General features: G+C 40.7%; 1 protein-coding gene across 4 annotated transcripts in view; it reads right to left on the reverse strand.

Annotated features, from left to right (window-relative positions):
- Positions 1-24,535, reverse strand: part of Sema6a (semaphorin 6A) — a 128,968-nt gene that overhangs the window by 18,456 nt on the left and 85,977 nt on the right. The window contains exons 11-19 of one of the 4 annotated variants that reach the window (XM_008825279.3): positions 20,780-20,911; positions 18,274-18,429; positions 16,717-16,893; positions 16,079-16,219; positions 15,912-15,992; positions 13,684-13,742; positions 11,017-11,037; positions 10,846-10,896; positions 5,615-5,779 (exon numbers count right to left, since the gene is read on the reverse strand). In XM_008825279.3, coding sequence (XP_008823501.1) covers positions 5,615-5,779; positions 10,846-10,896; positions 11,017-11,037; positions 13,684-13,742; positions 15,912-15,992; positions 16,079-16,219; positions 16,717-16,893; positions 18,274-18,429; positions 20,780-20,911 — 983 coding nt within the window. The remainder of the gene's footprint in view (positions 1-5,614; positions 5,780-10,845; positions 10,897-11,016; positions 11,038-13,683; positions 13,743-15,911; positions 15,993-16,078; positions 16,220-16,716; positions 16,894-18,273; positions 18,430-20,779; positions 20,912-24,535) is intronic. The other 3 variants (XM_008825281.3, XM_008825280.3, XM_008825282.3) reach the window with 3 other exon arrangements.

A 24,535-nucleotide genomic window follows, 5' to 3' on the forward strand; every position in this document is an offset into this window, starting at 1 on the left:
TTTTTTAATTTTACACATAGAAATACTAGTACTTTAAGAATTTTATTTTCCTTACCAGCAACAGCAGTGGCTTATATACAACTTTCCTATGAACACTGTAGCATACTTTCTCCTAATATCCTAAAACAAAAGTAAATGAACTCCAATTCAAAGATCAATGCCCCATCTCTCAGAGCTCTATCCATAAATGAGTTTTCCCACCTGACTCAGTTAATTTCAGATTGTTAAGTGGAAGTAAGAGCCTCTTGCTCTGCCCACTAGTGTACTCCTCATCAAATAGCACTCTTTCCCCTGAAGTCTCCCGAGGACCAGTTACATCCACAATCACACATGAAAATGGCTGCCAACTACATAAAATTTATGCAATCAGTATGGTTTACTGTTTCATTTTTAAAATTAATTTTAAAAGTCTTATGTATGAGTGTTTTGCTTGCATGCATCTAAGTGCACATATGCATGCATCTAAGATTCCAGAAGAGGGCGCTGGGAACTGAACCTGGGTCCTTCGCAAGAGCAGCCAGTGCTATTAACTGCTATACCATCTCTCCAGTCCCAAGTTTTTAATTTTTCAAAGAAAGGCCTGGCTATTAAAAAAGATGGAGTTTGCAAAATTTTAAGTATAAATCCTGCACCCAACACCTCTCATTGCCTCATCTTCCCTGTTTGGTGCTATGTAACTGCTATAATATTGGTACTGAAGGAAGGGACAAAAGAAAGGGGCTGGGAAGCTGTGTCAGAGTACTTGGCCCTCACTGTTCTCAGCCATGCCCAGATTTGGGCATGGCTTCACCTGGTTCAAAGAGCCCATGGTGGCCATAAAGGTGTTTTGTCTTGGATAGGAACTGAGTCTATCTTATTCGCACGGCCCAGAGAACTCCTCACTGGCATCCACATTGCACTATAGAAGTAGTGATGAATTTTGCTTGAGACACATCAGAGAACATATGTTTGTTTGGTTTTGTTTTTGACAGGGTCTCCCTAGTCCCAGCCCAAGTGGAACTCACTATGCAGAGAGGGCTTCAGTTCCGTCCATATGACTTGCTATTCTTGAAGGTCATGAAGTCCCCACCCACCTAACTCCTCCCCTGTTGGGGACCCCTGTTGTGTAAAGTAGCAGTCTCTCCATGTCCGGATAGCCCATGGGCTCGGCTTCATATGCAGAGACTCCTTTTATCAGCAGGGTGCCTTCCCGGCATCTTCCTGACTCATCTTTTGAAGTAGCCATGGCCTCCGGCTCTGGAACTGCCAGCTTTTCCTGTGTGATTTTCAGGCAGTCTGACAGCCTGGCAGGAGCCCACTTCCATATGTAAATAGGGCATCCCACAAAGTACCTATCAGCTAAGGCTTTTACCACTACCCCCACAGTATAAAATATCCTGGTTTTCCCTCAATAATCAGAGCTGGATCACTAAGGCCTAGAGCCGAACTAAGTCACTGAATAAAGGGGCTGTACCACTGACTGAGCTGAGTTCTGTGTCTTACTGCCTATGGTCCAGCCTCCCCGGAGAGGGCTGTCTCTTCGTAAGCCATCGTAAGCCACGACTAGCAGAAATCCAGCTTTCGCCTCCAACGGGTCCCAAACTTAGAGAGTGCACGGTGGAAATTGAAGCGGAACCCGACCGGGCCAGCCCCGGTAGCAGAGAGCCTCAACAACGCGGAGAAGCAGGGACCCGCCAGCAGCGGGGAGCCAGGGACCCAAACAGCAGATGCGGCCCTCGGGACCCGCCGCACTCCAGCACGTGTGGGAGACCGATGCCATGCCCAGCAGCTGGTGCTCCGCGAAACCCGCAGGACCATACTCCCCATCCCATGTACTGCTCTACCCATCCCACTTGGAGGCAATACTGTCACGGGCTATGCAGCATTAAAAGAATAAGTATTTGGCTAGAGAGGATTGCTGATAAACTAATTCATACTATAGCATTCAGAGTTGTTATAAAGCATGGACAATATCCTCATCATCCTTGATAGACTTTATGAATCTACTAGGAGTTTATTTCCCAAATTACAAATGCTTACACAAATAGTTTGTATGTTAGTTCAAATATTGTCTGAGTTACTGTACGTTTTATTTTAATTTAAATTGTTTGTACGTCTTTTCCTTGTCTGTAATGACCACATATTCCTGACTACAATCATGTGATAACATCCCACTTTAATGATTTCCTAAAATGATAAACATGTAACCATTCTGGCATTTCTCACCAAATAAGAATCTCTATTTTTCTGTTTACTGCTTCATCTGCTTTCTGAGGAATCACAAGAACTCTACACAATAGTTTGAAGGGGGATTTTTCTCCTGCTCAGAGCTGACTCGTGTGTTCCAACAGCAGGATTGGGCTGACACTTTATACTTATGCCATTTGGTAGAACGGGCGGCTTTGTACCTGCCTAATTTCTCCTGTGTCTTCCAGCCCCTTGGGAATCCAGTTTTATACTATTCCTACTTTTGGTAAGAAACAAGAAGCTAGAGTGGCCATTCACTCCCAGGATTGTTTAACCTAAAAAAGAAAGCTCTTATTTCTTTTGCTGTGGGGAGGCGTGCTGGGGAGCAAGCCAGGTCTAAAAATAAACTGGATTCTCTCTTATTTCTATGTAATTACAGCCCCTTTGTAACCACCCCTTACCACCTCAATGGTATGGGATAAATAAATAATATATATTTTTAGATGTGGCAAAACCAAGAAAGATGTAGTCAAGCTTCATCTAATTTATCAAGTTAGTGATTAAAAGGCTGGCCCGAGAGGCTCCAGACATCTAGGGACCTAGAGATAAAACAGAGTGGTTGGCTGTGTTTTTACTAATGAATCTAGGGCTTGAAAGATATCAGGCAGCAGTTTTAAAGAAAAGAAGCAAGGACAAGAGACATTAGACAAGGCCAGTAGGGCAATGAAGGGCAAGGCCAGTTACTGAGAGAGAAAATTACTTCATTTTCTGTGATAATGCTTCTTCGTGCCTCACAGGTCTCTTCTCACGCTTTGTTAGTGTGAAACTTTATATACACACAGCATCTGAATGCTACTCACGGTGTAGAAGGAAAGAGCCTTGGAACATTCCACAGGGGGCAGAGGGCTTGGGTCTATTATTTTGAAAGGGGAGGCTGAGAACAATGGTAGCAGAAGGGGGTTAGACTGCAAGGTGAGGACAGTGCTTTGACAGAAGGTGAGGGATGCACAGGATTAAATCAAGATCAAAGACATGACAAGGAAAAGAAAAAATGGAAGCAAAACATACTCTGGAAATGCGGACTTGTTTGGGGATGAAGACAAAACATGGGTGCAGCTCAGCGTCTGTCAGCAAACAAGCAAAGTTAAGTATCTGAGCTTCTGCTCTTGGCTCATTTTCACTGGCCAAAATAAAAAAGGGCACTGGACACTTGACTCCTCCTCGGCAAGCTGCTCAGTGGACACATTTTGTGCTTAGTGGAGCAATGTGAAGTATTTTAAGAACAATTCCAGAGTATCTTTAGCTTCCAAAGCTGGAGCACACATATGTCACATTCTCATGAGACAATCGACCCAGTGGAGAGAGCCCCAGCACAGCCCTCAGAAGACCCACACAACTGGCATCCCAGCAGATGCCGTACACGTGGATGTGACGTCATTAAAGCACCGACATCAGGGGATGAAAAGAAGCCAGGAGACCACAGATTGGGTCAGAGTAAAGGACATCATAGTGAGTCAGGAGGGGAACAAGACTTTTCCAACAGAATAACGCCATCACCAAGTCATACCACACAATGCTTGGGCGAAACAAAATAAAAGTTTGAAATAAATCATGAACAGCAAACAGAAAGGTAGTTTGGAGCAAAGGGAAATCAAAATCATAAAAATCATGGTACAGGGAACATTAAGCTATATCATTTCCAATTTCTGCAATAACAACTCATTGGCATTGCCCGGTCAACCATATTCTCTAATTGTCAAAAATCAAACTCATATTTGACAGGGCAAGGCAAGGAGACTGGTCATAGCACAGGAACAGTGATCATGTTAAACACCCATGCAATCACCTCTGCCACCATTGTCTGACAGTATGCAGACTGCTTCCAGCTCTGTCAGCGTTCAGAAGACCCTTGAGAGTGAATAACGCCGAATTTCCAAACAATCTGTCACAGTGCTAATTGGACTCCTTGAAAACCTCCATTCCTTAGGGGATGAGTGGAGAAGATCCATGCTGCCCCACAGAGAAAATGACTGCAACCCACAGCTAGAATTTGGATGAGGTGTTTTGGGGAAAAACGAAGTGATTTTCACTAAGTTCTCTTCTTAAGAATACAGCCAAGGCTGACATTGGAGGTTTGAAGCCACACATCACAAATAATGACACATGCTGGAGCCTGTGGCCTGTTTGGCAGTTTCTCCTTCACCAGATACATTCCTAAGTTGGTAAGGACAGAGATCCCTTTAACTAAGGAGGCTGGTGAGACAAAAACCGGCTTTGTTCTTCTTTAAATAGATTTGGAGCAGGGCATATAAAGAAATAGGAGTCTATAGAAGAATAATGAAATCAGCTAAGGGGACATACAGAAGACGGAGATAAAAAGGGCCCATCTTTACATTTAGGCTTGGGAAGTAGGGCAGCAGACTGCACGACACTCAGAGGAGAAAAGTAGAAAAAAAATTAGCATGGGAATCTTCCCAGAAAAGATGTCATCAGAGCAAAATAGAAGATATGAAATGCAGAAAACTCTAGGAGCAGGCTCGACAGAGACCATCTTCCAAGGGTCACTATGGCTTTTCTGCCCTCAAAAGTCCAACCCCAGCTTGGATGGAACTCTTGAAAACATATAGAAGTAAACAATTCTGAATGGGGGGAAACAGCTCAGCAACATCACTGGGCTTTTCAGGCTCTGATTTACAAGACTGTTTTTTGGACAAGCAAAGGTCTCTCTGATCGCAGCTGCAGCTGAAGTGGGATGTGTTACTAGAAGCAGCAAACAGCGAGGAAAAGACATGACATTTCCTGTCTGGAGGCCAGCAAAGAAAGCAAAGGAGAATTTAGGACAGTTCACAGTAGAGTCCCTTTCATTTAGTGAGGCTTCCTTTCCGTTTCAAATGCATAGCAATTCTGCTTGATTAAATAACATATTTTTGTTTCAGCTCTTGTCCTCTATGGGTAATTACAGTAGTGTGAGGACCACAGCACTATTCAAATTCAGCACCATGTGAGAGGGAAGAAAAGACTTTGCCGATATCCCTCAATTCACTGATTTTACTTCCATTGCCTTCACTTGCCAAAGTCTCTGTGTGCTGCGTTCCACCACAGTATAGTGGGGATGTAGGGTCTGAAAACTCACAGCATCACACTACTGTGAGGGGTGGAGAAGCATCGCAGAAGCAAACATCTGCTATAGGCCAAGTGTTGCCTCTTGTGGGTAGAGGAAGCTCCAAGGATGCGTTATTTGTTTTGTGTGGTTTCTCCCTAGTCAGGTAACAACTGAGGATCATGCCACGCCCAAGGGTTGGGTTGCAGCCTTTTCTGAGATGTTTTTCATTCTCAGTACACTGAAGGATCCCTAATGCTGTTAGGGTTCAGCTGGAAGCAGTTACACAGTCCTCCCCTCTTCCCCACCCCTCTCCCCACAGAGGAAGAGGTATTTCCAAGGCCTTACCCTTCTTGTCTTGGTGGTTATGGGAAGACACTGCCCCCAAAGGGTCTGTGCTGCCAGGTGCCTTGAGCGGGTCGTTCCAGTCCAGCATGCCTCCCCTAGACTCATACCCCTCTCGAGACGCCGAATCTGACGTGGTGGTGCTGGGTAAGAGGGAACTTGCGTGCCCTGTTTTCATCACAAATACAGTTAGGGAAACATCACTGGAGATTGCATTCCCTTTCCTCAAGAGGCCAGGAGATGAGATACTCATGATGACTTGAGACAGAGGGCTCGCCTTAGAAATGACAAGTCTTGATGGCTGGAGTGGGCTGGGCAGAGCTGAGCGAAGGTCACTTGAACTTGTAGTTAGAGGATGAAGGGCCAGAACCTATGTCAGCCACTTGTTCGGTGAGCCTTGGAAATCACTTACCCTCTCCTTTGCTAAACCAGAGGGATAATGAGCCCTCCCAGTTTGGGGAGGCTAAAGTGGCACAATGGTAAAGCGCCACAGTGCCCGACTCGTAGGGGATGCTCAAGAAATGCTAATGCCCTTGTCTGGTGGTTCTATGGCAGTATGAAAGACACAGTTTGGTACTCCAGGAACATGGTTTGTGGCCGATGGTGCAGGGCTATGAAAATGGACAGGCGTCTCCCAGCACAGATAACTCAGCTACCCTGACCGAGCCTTTCCAGTATTCAGTTTCAGATCAACCTCACAGGCATTGCTCATTCTCAAGGGATCTATTCCCCTTCTTTTTCCTGGCATGAAGGCCTCCCCTATAATGTGTTGCTCTAGCTGTTTCTGTGTCTTATTCTAGTAAAGCTGGTTTCAGAGTTTCAGGATTCAGATTTATGAGACATTGTTTTTGTGGCCTCACTAACTGAGATGATTCAAACTAGAAAAGGTAGATTTTTATCTCTGATGCAGCCCATGGCAGGACAGTGCCAGAAAAATGCTGAGACTGGGGGTTATGGCAGATACTCTGGACATTTCCTGTGAACACATTTTGAAGCTCTCTCTCCATCATTCCACAAGATTAAATGCAGATTGTATCAAGTCCTTTCATCTAGGCTGTCACAATGATTTAAAGAAGCCCAGCTAGCAGTTCTCTCGTGTAGAAATAAAATATAGCCTTTCTGTGACTTTCAAGTGGATTATTAAACCGTCTTACCTATAGCAACTTCTTGAGCACTTTTTAAAAAGTCATCAAGCTTGGTGTCGTAGCTCATGCCTATAATCCCAGCACTTGGGAAACTGAAGCAGGAGATTTGCTGAGAGTTCAAGGCCAGCCTAGGCTACAAGTACGTTCTATATCAGCCTGGGAAGCCCGAAAGACAATTACTGTGCCTATGTAATCGATGCCTTTGGCAGGAAGTAGGACAGAATCACAGTAGCTCTAAAATCTCTAGCCTGAGGATGCATGAGAATTAAAACACAGGCCACCAAGAATATAGGTCTGTGACAAATGCACTGTTTCTCTTTCTCTTTTAATCTGTATTATTGGAAGTTGGAGTCCCAGGAGACTTTAATATTACAAATTACAAAGAGTGCATTAAAAAAAATAACATTACATCTTAAAATCTTGCTCCTCAGGGAAAAAGGAGCCAAAAAGCTCCTATAAGCTCTGATGATTTCTTTGGGAACACCACACTTAAACACTGTTGCAAAGCTACAGTAACATTTTAGAAGTCCCTTTCTCTGCAGAACTCATGTGGCTCCTCCACAGCTTCCAACATCTGTTTGTTGAAAATAGTCTGCTTCACAACCTACCACTAAAATCATTTAAGACTCAAGGAATGTTTGGTTCTAGACTTTTTGCATTTCTGAGTTCCGTATCCCCTCTAATACTGATAAGAGAATGGGCAGGAAAATCGGCCTGAGAAATGGAGATAATTTCCTTTTTGCTTACACCGAGGTCTTAAACATAACCTCTGTTTCCACACCTGAATTAAAAACTGCTTGGAAAACATATATGGTCAGCCTAAGAGAGAATTCAGCACCCAGCATAAGAACACAATTAGAAATAGCTTTGTTGGGAGTTAGAAATGGGGGTGGGGGGCACCTCCCTTTCAAGTAGCAAGACTTTCTTTTACCTGAATTGATATGCATTTTGAGCACTTTCAATTTAACTGTGTTCAAGGGGCAATTTTATGGTAATGCCATAAGTATGGTTTAGGGAGAACATTTCTTAATATGGTAATCTAGGGGAAATATATGCCTAAGGGACACATTTTCTGTAGAAAGATTTCCAGGACCATATGCCGCAGATACATGGAAAACTCATTGGTAATGGAAAGCTATGGCTACGAGAGGAAATTAATGTGGACCAGATGGTGGTTAGGTGGGAAAATGTTTTACACAAATGTGAGAAATCAGCCTCTTCCTATCGCTGAAGTGTTAGTCTAATACCCACCACATCTTGAATTTTCTATATGTAAATCTAGAGAAACTATGCATCTGATTTACTCAAAAGAAAAAAAAAAGGGAACAGCACAAGCTTTGTAATCTTTGAGACTTGTGCTTGAAGATAGAGAGACGTGCTGGTGAATTATACAATAAGAGAAAGCAATATCTGACTCTCAAAAGCTTTAGAACCACCAGGTGAAAGCACCGTTAAGCAGTGGCCTTCCTCTGAAATCAAGGTGTATGTTATTGCTACTCTCTGGGCTTAAGCAATGCTATTAAGAAATCATTTAAGTGTGTTCTCATAGCTTCATTTCAGAGGCTGTATTACTTTAATGTGTTTGTTGCCTATGAGACTCTGTAACTCAATCATGCCACAAAAATAGACAATAATTTGTGGATATGTAGATTTACTCTAATCTTATAGTCTGGTAGAAAAGGTCACATTTTAATCAATGGACTATAAGCTATAATATTCTTCAAAACTACAAAAAGCACAGATATTTAAAAAGTTGACTTTAGTGCATCATGTTGTTTCTCTATATCTACAAATCATTACGATTCTAGAGGTTAGAGAACTTTCACACTCTTCTGACTATTAACAATGATTATAGCCACTTAGACATCAAAGCAACAGTAAATCAATATGGAGAGGAAGAGAGAGAAAGAAAATTAGGGCCCAATTCACTAAAAGGGGTTCTTGCATAAGTGACTGATGTTGCCTAGAGCTTTTGAGAACAGGAAGTTTGCATGCTAAAAAGGACCCCTTTACCTGAGAGAGAAAATTCCAGTTTGTGGTTTGCTCTGAGGATCTAACTTAGCCACGGAGTGCAGGGCATAACAAAGGACATAACTACTAAGAGTATAGGTGCATTTTGTGGCTGGCTTCTCATCTATATTCATGTTTATAAAAAAAGCCACTTGGTCCTTCTTCTGATGTTACAAGCCCTAAATCCTGCATCTAGTCCATTGCTTGACATACACCAGGCACTCAACAAACATTTGCTGGACACATTAATTAAATCTTTTCTTAGTTAATGCCAAGATAGTCAACATTTATGATCACATGTCTCATGGTCTCCTCTATTTTTATTAAGTATTATCTGAACCGTCACTCATTTCAATGGTCAATTCATCATTTAACTACTGTGTACCAAACAGATTCTACTTAAAATGGACAGACAGGATCGTTAGCTGAAAGGGAAGTTCCAGCTCTTCTTTTGTTTGCTTACAGAAACCATAGATCAAGAGCTGAAGACAATTGGGCATTGTCCTTTAAAATGTTAATATTGAAAAATTAATAAATACCCATTCTTTGAACTAAAAATGAAAGATCCAGACCTGGAAAGTGATTTTTGTTCATAAAGAGCATCCCAGGGTTTAATTATTTTATCTGTATGAGCAATTCCCTTGGAGTTAAAAATTGGTCCTGGACAGTTAATGAATGCTGGAAAGGGTTCTGGTTCAATTAGTTTCAAGGCCTGAATTTCTCAATATTTGATAAAGATTATTCAATTATAGGCAATGACTGCAAAGTACAGCATTGGAAAAGAACAGGTGCTAAGTGGTTTTCTTCTTGAAGGCTAAGGTTAAGCTAAATGACATTTGCCTTCTGAGCAATTTTCCTTTAGTCTGTGCTGTTCAATATTCTGTTTTGAATCAAGGATGAGAGAATGTCAAAGGTGGACGAATTCTGTGGACTCCATCCTGCCTCACTTCATGAGGGGGCTGGTCAGGAGAAATCATATTGCACAGCTCTGTGTTTTAAGACAATCTCCAAGAACTTTGAAGTGGCTTTTTATTTATGCTAATCAGACTAAGAGAGTGAAAATTTACATAGAGATTGAACACATTTGTAGCCATCTTGAACTATTCTTTGAATCCTAAATCCACATTGCTTTCCTCTTCTTCTCTTTAACCCTTCCCTCCTTTTCTTACCTATCCTATGTTTAAAGACTGCCTTTGGTATAAATCTTAAACACAAAATCTATAAAATGGCTGAACTAATAACCCCGATTAAAATTCAAAAGCTTACATTTGTCATCAGTGATGTTCTTCATATTATATTTTTTAAAAACACATTTAGTTATTTCCCTTAAAAATATTTGGGGTACTTTGAAAACTATAAACAAAATAGCTGCATTTCAACTTTCACATAAAGAGTTAAGGCTATTCTGTTCCTGAACTTAGATGCAGGATTTGTGTATTTCAGGCCGAGAACAATGGGAGAAATCCTGTTTGGACATCATTTCCACTGCGTCACTCTTCCTTGTATACATTCTGAAGAAATCTTTCTGTACATAGGTTTAAATATTCACACTCTCGATGAACTTAAATTTTGTTGGCCAAGTTCATGCCACATTGCAACGTTTTCCTAATAACATCCTATGTCTGTGCCCTATGTAGAATTTCCCCTATAGAGAGAGGGGTTACCCTCACAGCCAGAACTTGGGGATGGTATTCTCTCTCAGCTGAGGAGTTATAGTTTATTAGTTAAAAGTATTATTTTTTCCTGAATGTACTTATGTGCAAGTATATTTAAGAAGAAGAAAATTCTTTTCCCTCAAGAGCTCATTAGATATATTTACTAAAATTCCTGAAAGTTGGCATATTTCATGTTATAGGGATTAAAAATTTAGGATTCAGTCTATCTCCCTCATCAACCTTTTCATATAAACACAGTAAGTTTTGTGAAGCATAGTGAAATCTATAAATAATTTTAGTGAATTGGGGCCCTGAAGTAACAAAGAATCTGGTCTATGACATTTAGGAATGAAAATTATAAACTACAAAAGGGTGAGTAACTTTAAGAATTAATATGTATATCGATATATATCAATAAACTGACCATACACTGTGTTGTAAGACATTTCATAATCTGGTAGAGGAGTTGAAATGTCTATAAAAAATGAGGATAAAAAAATTAATTAAAAAGAAATCTAAAGTTTAAAAATTCTCAAGAGGATTAGTGAAATAAATTTCCACTGGTGTTAAATTATGACAGTAACGTCTTTCTTACCATTCAGTGCCACGAAGGAATCTGAAAGACAAAAGGGAGGAGGCAATTACTTAACGTTGCACACTCTGCTTAGTGTGACTTACACAGTCAGTGGGAATGAACTAACGGAACTACGCCAGCACGGGAGCCCAGCACTGAGGAAGGGCTCACGTCCTGTTTGTAACCTAAGCTGCTTCCTACTCAGTCCTATCTCCAGATCTTTTCCACAAGTGAGTTTTCTCAAAGTCACAGCTAAAGGCAAAGAAAATCCAAAAGTTATCAGAGGAAATGGTCACTGCAATTACTATATGTGAGTCTGAGGGTTCATGCTATACTTTATACAGAGGGGCATGGCTGTGAATAAAATAATAACTAGACCACACTTTCCTTTATGTTCTTTCTGGGTTCATTCTCATGAACAAACTAAGTGGAACCGTCTAGTATCACAGTTCACAATGTTCTGAACTCAGCAGAATTTTTAGATCGGAAATTAAAACAAAACTCCAAACCCATAGACTTGTTAGGCAACATGTATAGATGTGTGTGCTGGGTGTCTGGGTCAGGTCACTGGTTCCCTCAAGTTGTTACTTACCCTCACACTGGCTCACTATGATTTCCCCCCTTTCCTCTTAAAGTCCTGTTAAAGAGCCAGTGTGCGACAATTATGTAAATGCCCTCTGAATACTGACGTGTGCTTGAGTATGTGTAACAGAAGTAGTTCCTGCTCTGGTGGAAGCATGGTGAGAGAAGCCCTCAGGACAGCTGGCAGACAGAGGCAGCTCACCTTCTGTCCTGAGAGAGCAAGCACCTTGGAATGGAGGGTACAAAAGCTGGGACACAAGGAAAACAGACTGCTGCTGACCCTGGGAGTGAAGACTAAGCCACTGAACTGGGACCTTTCAGACTAGATACCAAGGCTCTTTTAGCTTCCTCTGTCTGAGAACATAGGTTCGGGCAAACTCTGCAAACAGACAGTAACAATCCATCTTCATTTTCCTTGTGTATTTCCTGATTCAAGCAAATCTACATTCTCATTTTTCAACAGATACTCCTATGTGATGAAAATGGTTTTCTAAAGTTAACTAATTATCTGTGACCTCCACACCCTTACCCCCGACCCCACCCCATGCCAAAACCCTCATATTTTTCCAAAACTGAAGTTATAAGGCACAAGATAATTAAGTCCCAATGATCAATCCTCAAGTTGTTTCACTAATATGGATAAATCTACACACACAGGGTACAGATATTTTGGTGATCTCCTACATCAATTTTAAATGTAAATATTGCACATGAAGATGGTAAACTTTGAAGATGAAAACTTTGATGATCTATTGTATGTTCAAACAAAAATATGTAGGGTAAAGAATTTGTAGATTAAGACTGCCATTGTCTTCTTTATTTGATTATTCTGATTAAAAAACAAACAAACAAACAAACAAACAAACAAACCAAAACCATAAGGTAGAAAGTTGAATGACACCTTGGTCCAAAATTTCAGTAGTCATGACTGAAAGTCTTAGAGTTGGGCCATGATCTCTGTTATAGAATCAAGCACCAGAATCCACCCAGCTTTTTTTTTATCTTTATTTTATCTTTTGGTGACATTTTGAATACAAACTTCTTGAAATTCAGCATGTATAACATTAAAAAAAAAAATCACAAACAAGGCCGTTCTTCTTTGAGAAGCCGACACCCAATGTCTTACTGTTTTCCTGAAAACCTTTATATCTCCTAACTCCAGTATTAAAATCTATTAATAAACTCCAACTCTACTCAAAAAATCTTCATAAACTAAACATATTTTCTCAGAGCATGGAATTATTCATTGAGTTAATATCAGTAAAGCATTTTCAGAATTCCGATATTGATCAAGTCATAAGATGACTGGACAGAACTCGGAAACCAATATTTTTTTAATTTAATATGTTTTTATTTTAGGTGTATGAGTGTATTGTCTGTATATGTGTAAGAACACCGGTGTTGTGCAGTACCCACGGAGGTCAGAAGAGAGAATTGGATCCCCCAGAACTGGAGTTACGGATGGTTGTTAGCTGCCATGTGAAACAAAGATTTCTTATAGAACGTTTTACCTGAAATACTGCCACTCAATAGTATTTGACATGAAGTCTGAGCACCACATCATAGGGAAATTTCTATAAAATGTCATTAGAATTGTTTTGTACTGATGGGTTATTTCTGAATTTTTTCAGAAATAATATATATAAATATATATAAATCAAATTTTGAAAAACAATTACTTTCTTTAGTGAATATGTTCAAGAAGACTGAAATAGTCCCACTCAATTAAAAAGCTAGAACACAATGATTAATCTTTTGATTATTTGGCTAAAGTACAGTGTAACAGCACATTATGAAAAACAACAAAACTGTCATTTTTGTAATGGAAATGCTGATATAACTTACTGCTTTGCTATAATTAATATTCTCTAGAGTGAATTTGTTCTGCAGCATTAGAATACTGGATGAGATACTTGTATTTGCCTCAGCAACACTGACAGCGCTGACTTCCACACACATGGCTTTCTTAAGGTTTAGAAGGCGATTTCTGTTGTTTATTCACATCAGAGTCAGCTGTACTGCATTCCACACTGGGGACGCTTCTAGATCATTCAATAAAAGCATCTTTGCCCAAAGATAGACATGATTAAAAAAAACTTTACTTACTGTGACAGTCTCCTAGGCCATCTGTATTGCCATGTTCTATGTCCTGCTCAAAAGCCAGTCTTTAAAAAAGGAAGACAAGAAAAGACAGAAACAAATACATCAGGGGTCATCACTCAGGGATGACCCTTAAGCTCCCCTAAAAAAGTAACTTACTTTCATAAACTGAGGGACAGGTACACAAGAGAAACAGCTAATGCCCTGGAAATTTATCTCTGGGGCTTACCAAAATGAGTCTTATGTGAATTTACAAAGAGAAGCTATGATAAACAATTAATTCAGATCTTATTCTGTAAATTAATTAGTTTAAGAGTTATTCATATCCTTTTTTAACTCTGATTCCCTGAGCATCTCAAACATTTGAAAAGTTTAAATGTTCAAGCACATTCATCACAGAAGCGATGTGGGCACCTGTGAATTGAGAGCACTGTTTTTCCTCTCCTTTCTTTTGTTCTCTCGTACTTGCCTTCACAGGACTTTTTTTTTTTTCCATTTCTTTGCCTAGTAAACTACGTAAAACCAAACATATAGGGGTACAAATGGTCAGTGAGTATGTGGGGCTTGTGAGAGCAAAAAGAGCTGAGCATTTTGCTCACGGTCAGCCAGTCCTAACCTAATCCTGAATGTTCTTGTTTTCCTCCATAGTGAGTCCAAGACCATCAACATTAACACAACCAATTTCAATAATATTTTGATTTTTAAAATAAGCACACAAGATTTATCCATAAGAAGAGCATTATCCAGCAGGGAAACTTTGTACTTCTATTTCCAAAATGTAATTGAAAATTCTCTTTTGTGGCTGCATCAGAGTTTATTGTGAGCCATGTAAGAAAACTGCTTTGAAAGTCACACCTTGATCTAATAATCCACCGTGTTAAACTTCTAATGTCTTTTTGCTGCATTAAAAATTAAATTCATCCTCCAAGGATAAAGAGTTTTTGTAATGAAAGCCAGTATTCATCCGGACCTGAAGCCCATTCTCCAAGCAGATCTCCACATGTTTTGAGCATTGCCTGTGTCACTGAACTATGCGTGCAGGTCTGAGAGGAGGTATTGTTGTGGAATTCTGATAACAAAACTAGCTCATAACCAGTTACCTTTGGTCACTTGTTGAGTATGGGGAAAGAGATAAACCATCTCTCAGTTAAGCTCACTGTGCTTTGTGATCCTTTATCCTATATCCTGAGGATTTTATGGGCAGATTCAAAGGTCTAATGCTACGGTATGTCAGTAGTGACACTTGCAAGGCTAACTGAATAATATATAGTAGGTCAACTCTTTGCAAAACTCAAATTTCCAGGTTATATTTCACAGTTATCATTTGTTCTGTTTCTGGGAATTCTTGTCCTCAAATGTGTGGGTGGTGGTCACCAAATACACTTTCCTGTTTGTTTAGCTCTTCTAAAGTTGGAAAGTAGGTGCACAGTGATGGGAAAACGGTTCTGTTCTCCAGGTGGGGCTGATGAGGCTCTTTTGTTGAAGAAGAGCCCAGGACTGCCATAGGGCATCTCATATGAGTTGCCACAACTTGTCAGAGACCTGCACTGATTTTTCCAAATGTTATTTTGGATGTCACATCCAGTGAAGTTAAAACATGAAAAGAAATTTCTTAGTCAATCTAATCACTTAGAGCTAAAGTAACAATTTTTAAACACCAAAATCACAGGCATGATAGAAGGGCTTAATCAAGGAGAATCGATTGGAAAATTGCCCAAAATTGTGTGCCTAATGAGTAACAGGGTCAGGGTTTTCTCAGCACAGGAGAAAACATCACACCAAGTTTGAAACATAAATGCGTAGGTTAACAAATGCTCTGCCATTCCTTCTCAGCCCTGTGCAATCAATTAGCAGAGCCTGTTTTGCTGTGGCTGGACAAACCACTCACTAACCTAATTGGAATTCCATGGCTCCTTTCTCTGCTGTTCGCGTACAGTGATGCTCAAGGCAGGTACCTGCTTGTTCCTCTCTCTAGGGATTACTTTTGAAGCCCACTGTGTTTCCTTTCTCTGTTCTTATCCAGTCTAAGGGTGATTATTCCATTGGCAATCTGCCACTGGTGATACTGTGGGGTTCTGTGAACTGAGCCATAAAAGAGAATGCTAGCAGTCCTGTTGCTGGGGTTTTGCACAGAGGGGTAAGTGCTGGTGTTCTGAGTGCATGCAGCCTAGCCTACATCTAGAACGGAGGCTGACCAAAACACTTTGCCCTCTCCCACACCTCAGGCTCCTTACCTGCTGAGGGGTGACAGATGGGCACAGGAACCCCCTTCCTTTACCCACCCGCAGTACGGGTCTCTGGAGGCAATACAGGTTCTGCAGGAAGAGGAAGACTGTGAACCACCCAGGACTGTTTTCCAACTATGATGGATTTTCTAACTGTCAGGAAGCAAAATACATACTTTTTACACTTCCCATGTCGTTCGCATCGGCCAAGGGGCACCTTTATCACACAAGTAGAGAATGCAACATACAGTGAGCCACTTGCTCTGTCCAACTGCATACCCATAATTCTTTTGTCTTCTACACCATCATAGCTGCACCTAGTTTTATGGATAGGATGACAGAATCAATCAGTTGTTCAGAACAATTTTCCTCTCCTGCCTCCGCCCTCATGCTCCTCTTTCCAGCTCACAAGGTGATCTCACAATCCGAAATAACTGAAGTTAGAACAGCCATGCAGCATGGTGCTTGCCTTTAATCCCAGAACTCGGGAGGCAGAGGCAGGTGAATCTCTGTGAGTTTGAAGCCAACTTGGTCTACATGGCGAGTTCCAGGCCAGCTGGGGCTACATGCACATGTGCATGTGTGCACGCACACACACAGACGCACACACGCATAAGTACACCCATAGCTATAGAAAGATACAACATTGACAAGGAAAAATGATGCCTTTCATATGTTAAATATTTTGCAAATGCTGTGAAAACACATCTAAAACTGCATAAAATAACTTGTTTGCCATGATTTTTTTCTGAATGAACAGGGTCATAATAACATAGCAAATAATCAGCAGGAAAGGACCAAATATTCTACTCACTTTTCTGGGTTGTAAACACTCATCTCCTCCAGGAAAAGGCTGTCATTTAGGAAACCACTGTTTCCTATCCTGGCCAAGAACTTCAAGATGACTCCCTTTTCGGATCCCAGGAAAACCACAGTGTGATTCTGATACGGCCCAGCAGCGTTGTCTACTGCAATTTTGGTCAGGCGGTATCTAAAATGATAGGATCACATTTTTAAAAAAATCTCTTTGTTAGGCTATCATTAAAGATTCCCTTTCCACTTCAAACAATTGTGACACAGCTTTCTAGTAATAATCTCATGAAAATTTATGCATATAAGTAATGCTCTCAAGCTGTTCTGGTCCTTTTTTTCCATATGCAGAGCATTAGTATGGCTCCAATAGGGAGGAGGAAGTGTGTGTGTATGGAGGCCAAGTTCCATAATAAATAAACATCCATATCCATCTGAAATCACTCAGCAATGATCCCTTCCATGAACAGTAAGGAAAGACTGATGTCTCCTATGGAGAGGAAGGAATAATAAGTGAACTTATTTCACATTTTTTTCTAACATTGAAAAGGAAAGCAGGGATATCATTCTCAGTACTTCTCCTCTGAGGTGCAAAGCCTTTGTCAACAAGATGGTAGATTAGAACGCTTTCTGGTTGTCCACAGAGGGGTCAAGAGGTTCCTGAAGGTGGGGGCTGATGACATTACTAATAAATATGAAGACATGCAAGACAAATCACATTTGTGTAAAACGAAAGGTGAAAGATTAGCACAGAATTAAGCCCTATTGGGCATCTTTCTCTGAACTTCCTTGGTCATTCAACTTTCCTTTGATGCTTATTTGTCCTGTACAGGAATCAGGAAACAAAACTCTCCCACAGGTAATATACTACGGTTCCCATCTTATGGTCAAGAGATTTCATAGTACTCTAATGAATAACTTTCCATAAAGTCAGCAGTGTAAAAAATGTGGCAAACTATCATTTGTTATGTTGACTGGTACATCTGAATGGTACTTGGAAAAACCTGTTGTATTATTTGAAGAACCGCCCTAATCACAGAGGACACTTAATGCTATCAGAGATTTCCATTCAGTTCTTGCTCCTCTGTTGGCCACCACTCTAGATAACAATAACATACAAATCTTTTGTGCTGGCATACCATTGCAAATGTGGTGTCTCTTCATGCCAACAATCCAGTGGCCAAGCTCAGGGGGCACCTGCAGTATGTTTTGCAATCGTATCTAACCAAACAGGTATCCACTTCCATCCACTGGTTCTCCTGCATGCCCCTGGACAGCACAGATTGAATTAATGAGCTAATGTGGAGGGAAATATTTTTCTTTCTTCTAATTGCTGGCACGTGTAGAACTAGTCTGAACATACTGGCACTCTTCTTGCTGAGAGTGTGGCTATGGGATTTCGGTGGCATCTACCCAGCCTGTCAACATTTCATAGCTGAACCAATGCCCAGGATAGCAGAAGATGTTTGTGGCATTTCGGAGCATGAGCCACTGATAGAATCCATGAGCAAAAGATAAAGTCAAGGAAACCCATTTAGGACATGGTTTGCTTGACACCTACCTGACCATTGTTCTCAGAAACCATGGTCTATTGATGATGGAAGGCACTGCCTCGTCCATGAGAGGATGTGTCTTAATGAAGTTCAGAGTATCATCAGGAAACTCATTGGAGGTTGCGTATTTTTCTAAGGAGGATGAGCCAGCACAGCAACCTGGCCTAAAATGAAACAAAAGGTGGGAGGGGAAGAGTTAACTTCATGCCTTATGGCAAATTCTTTGAATGAACTGTTTCTCTAAGCATCTGGCACAAAGAGGACTGTACCACAGGCAGTGAAGAGGAAGTGGAACAATGCAGAATGCCACCAAATACAATATGCGGAGATTTCCTCTGGGCTGTCTCTTCATTCCATAAAGGAGCCCTAGGCAGTACAGCCCAGCTTCATCTCCAGGCAGCTTGGCTCCCTTCCAGATATACAAACAAACCCCAGTGAACAGAGATGGAACTTGGAACAAGTGAGGGAGTGTGTGGTGACACGTATCTCTGGGATGCTTTACTAAAAAGCCCTGCCAGAGTTTCTTGAGACATTTGTTCTACAAAGGAAGGGAATTAGGCTGACTCTTTTGCAAGTGTAGGAAAGATGCTGCTCAAAGAGTCACCAGGGCACATACCTCAATGTTACCATCTCTGAGAGTATGAATTTGCTTTTTATTTTGACTTCTACTTGTATTAGATTTTGGCAAGCATGAAAAGTCAGTTACACTAAAGTCTTTCCTGAAAGATCATTACCTTGTTACTGAACAAAGATGGCAAAAGTTCACATTTGTAAGAAATTCTGCGGTTTAAGGAGCATCATGGAAGTCTCAGCAAAGTCAGATCAGGGAACTATTAAATAAAGTCTAGGGTCCAGACACCCAATTGCCCTCACTACACAATCTGTCCCCATACCATGTAGCTACTGTTTCATGATACTAAACCAAACAACCCTATACAGTCATCCTGATTGCAAGAAGTAGGAGACAGGTATGTATATGGAGCATGTGGTAAACCCACTGACATGGGAGAAAAATCACATAATGCATGTGTCTTCATGATGGCTGAGTTGACAGCATCTTTACACACCAAGGAGAGCTTTCAATTTATCCAACTTAATTCTCTTTCTTATTCAGAAGGTAGTTAATAATTCCAGGTGCTAACTAAGGGAATCTATCTGGTTCCTGGGGTGTATATTTCATGTTGAGTCTGCTTCCCATAAGCAACAGAGTAGGGACATACCAGGCGATTCAGCTGCTAGAGATGGGTGGGCATGTGAGTTTTTCTTTGTTTCATTATATCTTAGTTGAATTAAATGTGTTTCTAGGTATTTCGGTGGGAGCAGGATGGGAGGCTAGGGGAGAGTGTTAGAAAACAGGAAAGTAAGGCATTGGGCTTGCATCCAACGCCATACAAATTCAGGGGAGATGTTTCTATGTAACTTAGATTACAAATGCTGTCATGAAGGTATAGAATGTGCCACATAGAGTGGGCAAGCAAGGGTCTGTGGGATGTTCCATCCTTTTCCAGGCAGAATTAGCTATCTATGTATGTTTTTAAGCTTTATTTTTATTTGTGTGTGTGTGTGTGTGTGTGTGTGTGTGTGTGAGAGAGTGTGTGTGTGTGATGTATATGTATGTGTATGGGTGCACATGTGCTGTAGTGATCAGAGGACAAGAGAGAGAATGAATGTAGTTGCCCATGGAGGCCAAAAGAGAGTGTCAGATCTCCTGAAGATGGAGTTAAAGGTGGTTGTGAGCCACCCAATATAGGTGTTGGGAACTGAACTCAGGTTCTGTGAAAGAGCAAGAAGCCCTAATGGCTGGGCCATTTCTTGAGCCCCAGGAGTTACCTGTTTTAATGGAAGGCTCTGAAGAGATAATATAGACCCAAGAAATCTCTACAGGATCTCTGGGTTGAAGCTTTCCATGTGAGCAAGTCTAGGACACAGGAAAGGGCTGGCAGTACATTATATATGGATGCAGAACGGAAAAGAGATATCCAGTGATCTACTGTACCCACTAGACTCTTCTTGCCCTTGGCCTGGAAACCCTGGGCTCGATTTGGTCCCACTTGGTCACAAACATCCAGGGAATACTTCCATCTTTTATTGGGGTTAAGGATAAAGAGTTTATATAAAATTGGAGGGAAGCTGGGAGGAACAACAGAGGTAATCTGTCTAGTTACATGAACTTACATAATACACTTTACTTTCTGGTTCTTTATTTCTCCACCTTAAGACCAATAGGGCTAGCTCTAGCAGTTAGTACCTATCACCTATTGTGACACTGGCAAACTACATTTATATAGATTAAGCAGAAGACTAGATAGTCATGGTTTATAGGTACTAAAACTAACTGTGGGCTCTGGTGAAGAGGATGAGAGCACATGGCCATGAAAACCTTTGTGCTGCTCTGTATCTCTCTCCCTGGATAGAGATGGAAGGCACAGATATGCAATCCACAGGATATGCACTACTAGACAAGACAGTTTCACCATTTTAGTAAAAACTAGCTGAACAAACATTTGTAGGTACCTGGGTTTAGGGACACGCTCATCAGGAACTGGTGTCCAAGTGGAATCAGGGGACTTCTGCTCCTTGAATCTCCCAGTAAAAACATTGGCAATGTCAAGCATGTCATAGGCACAGACTGCAGACCCAGGGATGCTGCAAATGACATTTCACATAATGTGTTACTCACATAATTGTTACACATTCCTTGGGGAAATATTTTCTGAAGATACTCCTATCACAGGCAGGCAGAATTTAGAGTTTATACTCTGAGAACTACAAATGAATCTTTAATAAAATTTTTTTCTTAAAATTTATTTTTATTTTATGTGTATGAGTATTTTGTCTGCATGTATGTAAATGCATCACATGCTGCAATGCCCGGGGAGGCCAGAAGTGTCAGAGCCCCTAGAACTGGAGTTACAGATGGTTGTTAGCCATCATGTGCTCCTAACCACTGAGCCATCTTTCCAGTCCCCAAATGACAATCTTGCTCAATCAAATTTGCATTAACAGTCTTATAGAATAGGCTAGTTACAGTAAACTCATAGGGGGGAAAAAGGTCATATCTTCATTGCCTCTTGAACCACTTTTATTTATAAAAGGAGGATAATTGAGCTGGTGATAGAAGTTTCATGAATTCCCTGATATTAACGACCAGTCAATAATTCAAGGACAAAAGTCTTTGGAGACCATTCTGCATCACTGATGCTGTTTAAAACCTGAAACAGGAGTGCCCCACTAGCCACATATTGCTTCTGTGAATTTGGTCTTCAATCCAAAAAGTGTAAGAATGGCCAGGTGAGGAAGGACTCGAACTGTATTTTCAAAATTTTACTTCCTGCTTATTTGCCTAAGACTAAACAATTAAACTTATGACATCAGTACTTTGAAAGTACTCAATAAAGTGTTGCATAATAGTCATGACAGTAACCTTATCCTGCAATTACCTTGTTTGGCATTCTTGAAAAAACTTGGACATCTTTTTTTAACATTGGTGGGAAGGCATGAATTATTCATTTTCTAGGTATACTGTTTACATTTGAACCCATGTTTGTTTTTGACTATGGTTGCTCCTTGATTCTGACCAATTAAATTATAGGCTTCAGCTGGCCAAGTGCTTTAATCAGGCTTTGAGGTGGTGAGATGCTACACGGTGGGAGTATCTGGAGCAAGAGACATGTGAGCTTTGCACTGTGAGACTTACTATCAAGGCAAGGGAAAGATTTAGTTTTGATTTTGGAAATGTTGAATGGATGTGGAAATTACCTCATAAGTAATTAAGAGAATTTCATGCTACCTTTAACTTCTGAATGCAGTTACTGAAGTAGTACTGGTAAAACAAGAAATGAGGTAAAAGTTTAAAAATTTTATCAAAAAGATGGCTTCAGGAATTTTAAAGCATTCATTGTGTATATATAGTTTAGAAAATTGTGTATATATGACATTAATTCTTTATTTCAGAGCCGAGCATCACTGAATATAAGATTCTCTTTATATATTTTCTTACTAAATCTAACAAGTTTATGTATCTCCCTTACATAGCAAGAAAAGCTAGATAAATATTGCTCAAGGAATTTTATAATTTATTATAAAATTTGTAATAAAATTTAATAATTTTATAATGATGAATCTTATAAGAACTAAGAATAGCCTAGGGTTTTAAAATCTTGTGAAGGTTAGGATCAGTTGTGATGTCTTCCCCTCTGTTTTCCTTTCTCTCTCTCTCTCCCCTGCTTCCCTCCCTCCCTCCGTTTCTTTCTTCTGTTGATTCAACATGTACTTATGAAATCTCCCATCTAATGCAGGAAGTACTTCCATAATTAACAGTCCTCCCCTTGACTGGGTCACAGTTCAGTATGGATGCAAGCACAACAAGTCGAAGGCCAGCCAGTAAAAACTGTACAGAAAAGAGTTGGGCACAAGGTTTCATGGGAGCTGACTCCACTGACATGTGGAGCCTTCACAGGGTTTCAGTGGTCATATTTTGGCCAGGCTGGCAGACCTGGCAGACAGCAAGGCACATACAGAACAAGGCACATTTCAGAATCAGACAGACCTTAGCTCTGGTAAGCCCATGGCACAGAGTGTGTGACGGAAGATGGGAAGAGAGGGGCTGAGGGGGGAAGGAAGCCAGTCTATGAGGGGCTGCTGTGCCATGCCTAGGAGCTCGGTCTTTTCCTTCAGTTGAAGAAGAACCCCTCAAAGGTTGGAAATAATCTGGCATAACCAAGTGTGGAGGAGGGATAAAATCAGAGGGAGTAAAAATGCCTGTCATTTATGATGAAAATGTTAAGTACGTTTTTAGATTGGGAAGTTAGGTTACTATTGTCTGATCTTACTGAACAAATAAAATACCTGAGACCACATAAGCATAAGATATTTCTAAGAAGATATTTCTTAGGGCCATTTCAGAAAATAACCCAAGAACCCACTATATATTATAATCACAAAGTAGTCCACATTTTTATAAAACAAAACAAAACCCCCAAACTGGAAATGTATTCCTACATTCCACCAGCCCCTGAATTCCCATGTACAGGATTTTTTTCCAAATCCCAGGTACATGGGATCTGATGTGTGACTAAGCAAGGCCCGAAATATTTTATATCTTTTCTATCCTCAAGTCTAGAAATCCCTACAGATGGCAAAAGCTTACCTAAATTTGATCAAATACTTCTTGCTGCAATGTAAGCTCAAGTTTTCATTTATCTTCAGGGAGAAACTCTTGACTCTTGCCCTCCCTGTAACTAAGGAGCCTGAGTTCATCCTTCAGCAGCTCTGTCCTGAGCTCATTCCTGGGCATGTCTTTCTAGATGCTATCCTCCAACCTCATCATTTTTCATGCCTGTCATCTAGGCGCTCATCAGATTCTTAAAAGTCTGTGTAAAAAGTATAATCCAGCCGGCATGGTGGTGCACGCCTTTAATCCCAGCACTCAGGAGGCAGAGGCAGAGGCAGGTGGATCTCTGTGAGTTCAAGGCCAGCCTGGTCTACATAGTGAGTTCCAGGACAGCTGGGGCTACAGGGAGACCCTGTCTCAAAAAGACCAAAAAAAAAAAAGTATAATCCAGAGTACATTCCTAGAGGAAGATACTCCATATAGAATATTTAAAATCTTCCATATAATGAGAACACGGTGCATGCATTGAGATGTCATGGCCACAGGTTATGACCCAGAGTTACACCCATTTCAAACAACAGTACTGGGACTTGGAAACTGTACTGGCTTTACAGAGGACTGAATACTAGAGAAGGATGGTAATACTTCACTTCTTTCTATTCTGTAATTTCCATGTACTTTCACTACTTTGGGAGCAATTGTTAACTTGTCGTTTAATTAATTAAAATCTCTGCTGACCTAAACACAAAAATAAAGATGAATAGACTGACAGGATTTCTAGGGGCAGTATTTGATGGCTTATAAACCCCCATGAGACACTTGTGCTGGGATTGGTATCTGGGCTATGAATCACCTTGTGGAGTGAAGTCGCTGGAGGATTCCTCAAGTAGGATGATGAGTGGACTCCCCTGACAGATTCATCTGACTCCTAGATTTTACACTATAGCATTTAAAAAATTTTATTTATTATTTTTATTTTATGTGTATGAGTGAATTACTTGCATGTATCTAAGTGCACACATGTCGTGTAATGCCTGCGGAGGTCAGAAGAGGGAGTCAAATTCCCCCTGAACTGGAGTTATGGACTGTTTTTAGCTGCCATGTGGGTGCTGGGATTCGAACCTGGGTTCTCTGCAAGAACAGTCAGTGCTCTTAAC

Source organism: Nannospalax galili, unplaced genomic scaffold (genome assembly GCF_000622305.1).
Source record: "Nannospalax galili isolate Female #2095 unplaced genomic scaffold, S.galili_v1.0 scaffold128, whole genome shotgun sequence".
In the NCBI taxonomy this organism is placed as follows: Eukaryota; Metazoa; Chordata; class Mammalia; order Rodentia; family Spalacidae; genus Nannospalax; species Nannospalax galili.